A 9027-nucleotide genomic window follows, 5' to 3' on the forward strand; every position below is an offset into this window, starting at 1 on the left:
CACCAAAAGTGCCTCTTGCTTGTCCTTTTGCCCATCTCTCCAAATTGTTTACTCCAGCCTGATCTCTGCCCCTCTGGACCTGCTGTTCTCTGTATCACCTGACGGGGGGTGGGGAGGCAGAAGCATATATAACCCCTACCTCCAGTCAGGTCAGGAGCCAAGGACACGACACTGACCAGGTATGCTGAGGGAGCGAGAGATGTGGGCAGCATGCAAAGAGGATGGGCTTTGAGCTGTGGGAAGGGAAGGAATCAGGTTAGAATGAACGTCCAGGTGGGGGGATTCCCAGAGGGGGGCTAACCCCCATTTGACTCCAGTGTCCGTCCCCACCAGCAGCACTGTTCCTAGGCCGTGCTTCCACTGTTGCCATCATGAAAGTGCTTGCAATGTGTGTACTGCTTGCCACCATCTGTAGCCTTGAAGGTGAGTTTGTGATGTGGAGAAGCGAAACCAAAGGGAAAAAGGTGCTGGGTTCTTGGCTACGCAACTCTCCTGCGCTTCTATAACTCGAGAGGAAAACCAGTCTCTTTCTAAAGTCTAAAAAACAACAAAACAAAACAAAAAACTAGCGGGACACCAATTTGGGAAGGGGATGAAAAGTGGGGTGAGTCCTGTGGGATGTGAGATTGGGATTCCTTGCTGGGAATCCAGATGAAAAGATTGTGATATGTGTTTGTGTAGGGGCTTTGGTGCGGAGACAGGCAGAAGAGACGAGTCTGCAGAGCATGTTCAATCAATATTTTCAGACCATGGCTGACTATGGCATGGATCTGGTGGAGAAGGCCAAGGGCTCCGAGATTCATACCCAAGCCAAGTAAGTCTCTGGAAGAGGACCCAGGGGGCCACGGGACTGCTGAGAGGATAAAGATAGGAGTTCATGTGACTCTTAACTCAAGGCTTAGGGTTCATTAGGGAAGATTAGGTTTAAACTAGGGAGAAAAGTGTCTTCCTAACTCCCATAGAGCCAATGTATTCTTCAGATAGATGGGGGCAGCAGGGAGTGGGCTTTGGACTCCAAGAGTCTGACCCTCTGCTGCACGGAAGGCCTAGCTGCCTCTCCTCTTACAGGCTTTGATATACCAGGGTACACCAGGAAATATCACTTGGGGACCTGGGTCAGCCTGCTTCTGACCTTCCCACCAACCTCTGCTCTTTCCCATCCCCAGGGCTTACTTTGAGAAAACACATGAACAGCTCACACCCATGGTCAAGCAAGCTGGAACTCATCTGATGAACTTCTTAACCAGTTTAATGAAGCCTGAGAAATCAGATCCTGCTGCTAAGTGAGGCGTCGGGACCAGTCTTCCTACCCTAGCTGCCCCACTGGCCAGCCCTAGAGCCCCTCTTCCCCACCTTCTGCCTGCTTTCTCCAATAAATGCAGAAGGAGTCAAACTGTGTGCCTCATGTCTTTGGGTGATTGGGCAAAGTAGCAGTGGGGGAGGAGTAGGAGGAAGGAAAAGGATAAATCTGTTTCTAAAAGGAGAAGAGGACAAGTTTTGGTGTTCCGTGTTAAGAAAGGACTGAAGAAACAAGTGCTGGGCATAGGCTTTGGTAGCATAGATGTCTGTGATTTGTCTCCAAACCCAAGGAATGTCCCACATGAATGGCTCTGTAGCATTACTGAAGGATGTGGACATAAGAAAGGAATGAAGGACTCTCAGACAACATCCCTTGATTTCGGGTCATAGGAAACAAGGGTGACCCTCAGAATTTCTTCTTAACCTTTCTTTGGAAAGACTGGGGTTTTCTTGTTTTGTTGTTGTTGTTTTTTTTTTTTTTTTTAAAGCTCAGCAGTTGACTCAAGACCCTATCTTTCCTTTTGGTCCTTGGGGTCACTGTTTCCTCTATCCCACAATAAAAAGAGTCTAACCCTCTTCTCCCAAAGTGCTCTAGTTTTTTCATCTAATACCTCTAATTTAGCTTCATGTGGTGATGCGTGCCTTTAATCCCAGCACTCAGGAGCAGAGTAGGTGGGCCTTTGTGAGCTGAAGGCCAACCTGGTCTACAGAGTGAGTTCCAGAATAGCCAGGGCTGGTACACAGAGAAACATTGTCTCAAGGAAAGAAGGAAGAAGAAGAAAAAGAAGAAGAAGAAGAGGAGGAGGAAAGAAGAAGAAGAAATGCTTCTTTGCCTGACAACCTAGTTTCAATTCCTGGGAATCCACATGTACTGCACTAAATAAATGTAATAAAAATTAGGGGGAAACCCCTCTGATTTGGGGCAAAGTGGCTCAATGGGTAAAAATGCTTGCAGTACAAACCTGATGATCTGAATTCAATTTCTGGAGTCCACAGTGGTGCCTGCTAACCACACATGTGCTGTGGTGTTTTCACTACCCGCTCATAATGACAATAAATACATAGAAATTGAAATCTCTGACTTGGCTGTGCATGGTGGTATATGCCAATAGTCTCAGCATTCAGGAGGCTGAGACAAGAGGATCATTTGAGCTCAAGAACTTGAGGCCAACCTATGTTGTACAATGGGACCTTATCAAGGAAGAGAGAAAGAAAGAGAAAAAGAAAGAGAGAGAAAGAAAAAGAAAGAAGAGAGAAAGAAAAAGAAAGAAAGGAAGGAAGAAGGGAAGGAAGGAAGGAAGGAAGGAAGGAAGGAAGGAAGGAAGGAAGGAAGAAAGAAAGAAAGGAAGGAAGGAAGAAGGGAAGGAAGGAAGGAAGGAAGGAAGAAAGAAAAAAAGAAAGAAAGAAAGAAAGAAAGAAAGAAAGAAAGAAAGAAAGAAAGAAAGAAAGAAAAAGAAAGAATTTGGCATGGTGGCATACACTTGTAATCACAGCACTCAGGGAGCCAGAGGCAGGCAGATTTCTGTGAGTTTGGGGCTGGTCTGCTCTACAAAGTGAGACCAGGACAGCCACAGCCAGGGCTACATAGAGAAATCCTATCTCAAAATAAGAAAAGGAAAGAGAGAGAGAGAGAGAGAAAAGAAAGGAACGATGGAAAGGAAGAAAGGAGGGAAGGAAGGAAGGAAGGAAGAAGAGAAGAACTACATTGCTACCTCCCCCACACACTTTTAAACACTCTACCCTAACCCTGGCTCACACCTCATCTTGAAACCACCTTGCCCCAGAGACTAGAAATGGCTCCAATCTCTTCCAAGTGTTGATCAGCCTCCTCAGTCTGGCCTTGAAGACCTTTACTTTCCATGATCATTCCCTTCCTCCTTTCATTCAGTATTTCTGCTTCTCACTGGGTCCATCGAAACACATCTGTCATTGTAGTGCTCAGGAGGCTAAAGCAAAAAGATCTCAATTTTAAGGTCTGTCTGTGCTACAAGTTCAAGGCCAGCCTGGAAAACTTAGGGAGGCTTTGTCTCAAAAGGAAAAGAATCCCAGCACTTGGGAGACAGAGGTAAATGAATATCTGTGAGTTCAAGTCCAGGCTCATCTATATACTGAGTTCCAGGACAGCCAGAGCTACAAAATAGAGGGTCTCAAAACAAAACAAACAAAACCCCCAAAACGAAAAGAAAATAAAAGAAAAAGGCTAAGGATATAGTTTAACAGCTGAGTCCTTACCTAGCATATGTGAAGCCCTAGGTTCAATTCTTAGCATTTGAACAACCAATGTAAAACAAACAAACAAAAAAACCCAAGAAAATAAATAAAACTTTTTGTTTTATGTAGAGCAATGTATAGAGACAAGAAAGTCCGTGTCCCTACCTGTTTGGGTTTGGTTTTGGTTTTTCGAGACAGGGCTTCTCTGTGTAGCCTTGGCTGTCCTAGACTCACTTTGTAGAACAGGCTGGTCTCGAATTCAGAGATCCGCCTGTCTCTGCCTCCCTGAGTGCTGGGATTACTGGAGTGCATCACTGTCCCTACTTTCAAGGTGACCTTGGACAAGTTAATATTTCAAAGAGCCTGAACTTACACAGGTTAGTAAGCAGATAAAATGATACAATAGGAAAACACGTTGAAAAATATAAATTACCATGCAGTGGAGTGCTGCCTGGCACAGGGGATTGCGAGGAGTAAGCTCAGAGACATTGGCCCTTTCCGGAAGAAGCGCAGGCAGTGTCAGAGACAAGTTGCTGCAGCTAAGGAGACTCTGGGAGGAGGACAGGTACTGGCGGGGGTTCCTTGACTACCCATCTTGTGGAAAATGACCTCCCATTGGACCCAACTTGTTCCCCTTGGCCTTGCCCACCTCTACTCTCTCTAAGGTCCTTCTTTTCCCAAATCCCCTGAAAATTCATTGTCCTCATAAAATCCTCCACTTGGAGATTTACAAGGTCCCTGTCATCACATTCCTCCTGCATGTTCAGCTTTCTAGCTCCGCTAACTCAAAAACATGCAGACGATGGATTGATACTATCTAGATTGGTGATTATTTTGGGTCAGACATCCAGGCTTCTCCACAAACCAGTCATGAGTCATTTTTCAGACACAAAAAGCCACATTGGATACAGGAGCATTTTCTTAGGTTCTAATGTCTCCCAACACAGAGTCAGAATGTGAGAATGCTCCCTGCTCCTGCTCCTGCTCCTGCTCCAACTTAGAGCACCAAGGGACTGAGGGTCTCATCTCTCATCTAAATACAGTCAGCATTCATACCTCCAATGAACAAAGTAGCCCCGTGGTCCTGTGTCCTCAGGGGTTGAGTTTGCCTTGCTCAAAACTCTATCCTCAATATCCAGCCTAGTGCTTAGTACAAGCTGAACCAATATGTAGATAAATGACGAAATGAGTAGAGTCAGATCGGTGGCAGCTTTATTGGGAGGTAATCTCTTTCCATTGGCTAGCAAGAGTTGGGGATCGGTGAAAGAAAGAGGAATGAAGCAAAGGAATACATAAGAAGATAAATATCAGTGAGACTTCGATGGAGATGGAACTGTTAGTGTACATTGACTTAAGAGCCTCACATCATTATGGGAGTGAGGTCAGCCAGCACTAAAAGCATGGAGGTAGCACAGTGAACTCAACCATGAGGGCTAGGAGAGAACTAGAAGCAGAAGAAGAATGCAGCCAAGGACATCTAAGGCTACTGGGATGGTTTCTCGTGCTTCAGAGTCTCATAGGTCTCTTGGTTGCGGGTACTCAGGCCCTGCAGGAGAGTCAAAGGGTCATCAGGAGCCTCAGCTCATCCCCGGGCCCTGCCCACCTCACAGACTCCATTCCCATCAAGGTCACTCAACCCCAGCCTCTTTTTCTGACCCGTAAGTTAGAGAAAAAGAGGTTCACTCACCGTGTAGACAGCATCTGATTTCTGCAGAGATGGAAGGAGCAAGGCATTAGGGAAACTACAGTTTCTTCTTCTACACGCACATCATTTTCTTTCCCACCCAGGGCGAATCCAGGTCAAGGTCAACGTCAGCTGCCTCAAGCCAGGAACACTCACATGATTGCTAACTTACCCATATGACTACAAACACACCTCAGAACAACATCCAACTCTCTCAAATATTAATTGTCACCTCTACTTAGTTCTTTCCTGTCTGGACATTTTATTTGCAGCTCAACTAGATGGCTGGGTGCTACCCGTCCTGAGGTGAGGGTCAGGATAGAGATTAACATCCAAGACACATGCCTTCAGGAGCCCTCAGACCTCACAAAAGTTGAGAGCCTGAAAAGTAATGTTCACCCATAGATGTGGAAGACTCCATACCTCATGGCTGGCTACAGCTGCCTTTCGGACCTGAATCTGGAGTGGGGAAAAGGCAATCGGTAAAGGAGAAGTTGGAGGCCCATCTCCTTTCCCTCCAAACCGTAGAGAGTCCCTTGGGTTCCCCTTCCTGCCACCCTCCCACTTCTGGGTCCGGTTCTTGGACCACCCCATCCCGCCTTACCTTGAGGCGACAGTAGAGCAGGGTAAGGACAATACCGTACAAAAACAGGATGGCGTCCAGAATATAGCAGAGTTGGGGCTCTCCCAGGGCAGCTGAGGGGACACAGAGTGCCCGTGGGACCCGGTGTATAAGGAAGGGGAGGGCTACTCGGGGGAGGGGAAGGGGTCGGGGTCAGGGAGGTAGGACAGGGCCTTGTGGGGGTCCTTCTGTGGGAAGAAACTAACTCCCTCTCTAGACTGCTGATTCCCATCTTGTCCCACAGAACGTGGGAGGAGTTGGATAGGAAGCATGTCGGGTTCTGTTGCGGTAGGACTTAGGTTTACTAGGGTTACAGACTTCCCTCTCGGCCCTATATCTCTTCTCAGCATTGTGGTTCCTCCGGCACCACTGAGAACTTTACCTTAAGGATCCATCAGAGTTTACTGAGCTGAGATAAAAACCTCAGCCCAGAAGGGGAGGGCAAAGAGAAATAGTGGCAAATTTCAGCAGAGAAACCACAAAAGTATGTCTCTGCTCAGTCCTGTGACCTGTGGCTGAGCGCTGGACAGGAAGGATATGAGCTGGGGAAGGGAGGGAAGGCAATTACCCTATTATTTGTCATCTCAGCCTGGATGCTTTCTGCCCCACAAGTTACTTAATATGCTCCCTAACCCCACCCCGCCCCCAAAAAACCAAACCAGAGTGACTGCTTTTTAAGGCTCTAGAGAGGCCATGGACTCTGCACGTGAAGCTGGTGACCGCAGCTCAAAGAGAGGACCACAAGCTAAATCCAAAACCTGAATTCCTGCTCCTGCTCCTCTGCCGTTAAATCATGCTAGGCTTCTAAGAGTGGAAGGTTGTGCAACTTCAGAAAACAAACAAAAATCACACAGGAGCTGAAAGAGGTGGGTCATAAAACCCCAGCAGTTGGGAGGCTGAGGAAAGAGCACTGCCATGCCCGTTTGAGGTCAGCCAAGCTACAGTGACTTCCAGACCAGCCTAGAATATAAGAGTGAGATCCTGTCAAGGGGGGGGGGGGGGGAAGAAGCCGGGTGTTGGTGGCACACACCTTTAATTCCAGCACTGGGGAGGCTGAGGCAGGTGGATCTTTGAGTTTGAGGCTAGCCTAGTCTTCAGATCAAGGACATCCAGGGCTACACAGAGAAACCCTATCTGGGAGGGTGAGGGGGGCAGTGAGACATGGACAATAAACACCCAACAAACAAACAAAACCCAAAAAACAAAGGGCACAGGAACTGAATGAACACGACAGCCCCCACACAATCTCACGAGGCTGAGGCAGGTAGAGTGGGAATGATACCAGGCTGGACTACATATGAGATCCTGCCTCAGATGATCACACAGGGTCTGGGCTCCAGAGGTTGGCCCCAGCCTTATCAGGAGCAGTGTGTGATATTAGCCTGCTGCTGGGGCCTTGACAGTTTTGCTCTTCTCAGCTGATGCATGAGTCTGTAGGACTGAGCACTTTGTGCGGCCTCTCTTATCAGTTGACAAGATGGCGCGGCCCTGTCCAATTCCACACAAGTCAAGCTGCAAGATTGGTACTTTTTATTCTACAACACTCACACACGATATTGCATAAATCTCAGAACTCCCCTGTGAAATGTCACCATTTTACATCAATGTCACCATTTTACAGATGACGAAACAGCAACTCAGAAAAGCTGAGCAGCACTCAGGGCCAGAGTTAAGCAACAGAATTGGAACTCAAATCCAGGTTTCCTGCTTCCAAAGCCAGTGCCTTCCTCTGTTCTCCCAAAGTTTAATCCTACCTCTGCAAAAGCCAGCTTTTCACAATTCCTTGCTGGGCATGGTGGTACAGGCCTATAAACCCAGCACTTGGAAGGTGGATCAGGAGGATCAGATCAAGGTTAGCCTCAGCTAAACAGGGAGTTTCCAGGCTAACCTGGGCTAGATAATACCATCCCCCACAAAACAAGACAAACACCTCACACTGATATTTTCCCAGGTTAGAGAGAATGCACAGTAAGCAAACGCTTAGGGGAGTTCTTAGGCAGACCAGATCCTCAGAGCTGCTGGATCTTGCTGCTCTTGCTTTCACTTCTCAACTGATGACAGAGATTACAGGACTCGGCGTGGTTGCCTACCATTACCAGTTAACAGGATGGTGTGGTCCCTGACCATCCCCAGATATGGTATTCATGACTATTTTGACTCCCCTGCCTTACTCCCAAGCTCACACAGGCCCTAGCCTATCTAGAAGGCTTTTTATATAACTAGCTAGAGATCGGCCCCCAACAGAGACCAAGAGTACCCCATGGTATTGCTGATCAAGAGATAAAGCCTTTCCTAAACCAGCTCTTCATGCTGTATAGTCCCTAACCCTGGTAAATTCACCCTTCATATTGGTCCTCAAGTCAGTATGGAAGGTAAGAAAAGGACAAGATGGAAATGACGGCAGTGCCTACTCGGGAACCCAACAGGGCTAACTTCAGGCTAACACAGGGCCTCAGCCCTGTGCCCACCCACCCAGCCCCAGTCTTCTTTCCGTCCCCAATTCATGTCCCAGATTCCTATTCAAGTCCAGCTAACAGCCTTCACTGAACCCTTTTGCCTACCTGCTTGTTCGACCAAAAGGAGCAAGAGCAAGACCACGGCTGCAATCATCTTGGGCGGGGGCTTCGGGGCTGAGAGCTGGTGATCACACGCTCGCTCCGACAGGACTGCGCAGCTGTGCCCACGAACAGTTCCCTGACCACAGCTCCCCTCTTCCTGCCACGCCTTCCCCACACTTTGGCCCCTTCCCCTTCCTGCACTACAGACCAGGCGGCTACCGGAAGGGCCAACTAGGGGAGCTGGAAGATCTGGCCTCTAAGCCTCAGCCCTGAGACCAACCCAACCTTCAGAATGCTTTCATGCTTGGGGAAGGCTGTCTGTATCTGCCATGTTCAACAACCCCAAACACAGCCGCCACTCATACATACATATATATGTAGCAAACTGCCCTTGAGACTCCTTAGATCCCACCACAACCTTTGCCTTTCTACCTGGAACTTTATATACTCAGTCTTCACTTGAGCTTACCAGTTTTGCAGATACCAAGAGGGTCTGGGCAGGAGGAACTGAGGGGAAAGGGGAAATGGGGAATGCAGAAGTGGCAAGGACAAGAGTCAGAGAGTGGGTGGAGATCAGCTGGGAAAACTGCTGAGAGCTAACTCAGAGAAATACAAAGTGAAAGACAGTACGACACCAAGAAAGACACATGAGA

The 9027-nt window shown here is 47.9% G+C and overlaps 2 protein-coding genes across 5 annotated transcripts; one reads left to right on the forward strand and one right to left on the reverse strand.

Annotated features, from left to right (window-relative positions):
• The first annotated feature begins 119 nt into the window (after positions 1-119).
• Positions 120-1393, forward strand: Apoa2 (apolipoprotein A2). Of its 4 annotated transcripts, none has more exons than XM_021647133.2 (4): positions 120-179; positions 337-423; positions 682-814; positions 1167-1393. In XM_021647133.2, the coding sequence occupies exons 2-4, from the start codon at positions 372-374 to the stop codon at positions 1285-1287; spliced, it is 306 nt and encodes a 101-aa protein (XP_021502808.2). In that variant the 5' UTR covers positions 120-179; positions 337-371; the 3' UTR covers positions 1288-1393. The 4 variants fall into 4 exon arrangements, with proteins under 4 accessions (XP_021502808.2, XP_021502807.2, XP_060220650.1 ...); XM_021647132.2 differs by having other exon boundaries at positions 130-179; positions 334-423; XM_060364667.1 differs by having other exon boundaries at positions 164-255; positions 334-423.
• A 3307-nt stretch (positions 1394-4700) lies between these two features.
• On the reverse strand, positions 4701-8862 carry Fcer1g (Fc epsilon receptor Ig). Its single transcript, XM_021647134.2, has 6 exons — positions 8844-8862; positions 8378-8490; positions 5799-5890; positions 5618-5653; positions 5198-5218; positions 4701-5056 (listed from the first exon to the last, which is right to left on the reverse strand). Exons 2-6 carry the CDS (start codon positions 8424-8426, stop codon positions 4994-4996), a joined length of 261 nt encoding a protein of 86 aa, XP_021502809.1. The 5' UTR covers positions 8427-8490; positions 8844-8862; the 3' UTR covers positions 4701-4993.
• Positions 8863-9027: the final 165 nt, after the last annotated feature.

Source organism: Meriones unguiculatus, chromosome 11, assembly GCF_030254825.1.
Source record: "Meriones unguiculatus strain TT.TT164.6M chromosome 11, Bangor_MerUng_6.1, whole genome shotgun sequence".
NCBI classification, from domain to species: Eukaryota; Metazoa; Chordata; class Mammalia; order Rodentia; family Muridae; genus Meriones; species Meriones unguiculatus.

Coding starts and splice junctions, on each gene's coding strand:
- Apoa2 (XM_060364667.1), top strand. CDS start 222: ATGGGCTTTGAGCTGTGGGAAGGGAAGGAATCAG. Junction 256..333: donor GTGGGAAGGGAAGGAATCAG/GTTAGAATGAAC, acceptor CGTCCCCACCAG/CAGCACTGTTCCTAGGCCGT. Junction 815..1,166: donor GAGATTCATACCCAAGCCAA/GTAAGTCTCTGG, acceptor TCCCATCCCCAG/GGCTTACTTTGAGAAAACAC.
- Fcer1g (XM_021647134.2), bottom strand. CDS start 8,426: ATGATTGCAGCCGTGGTCTTGCTCTTGCTCCTTTTGGTCGAACAAGCA. Junction 5,891..8,377: donor CCTTTTGGTCGAACAAGCAG/GTAGGCAAAAGG, acceptor GTGTCCCCTCAG/CTGCCCTGGGAGAGCCCCAA. Junction 5,219..5,617: donor CAGCTGTAGCCAGCCATGAG/GTATGGAGTCTT, acceptor CCATCTCTGCAG/AAATCAGATGCTGTCTACAC.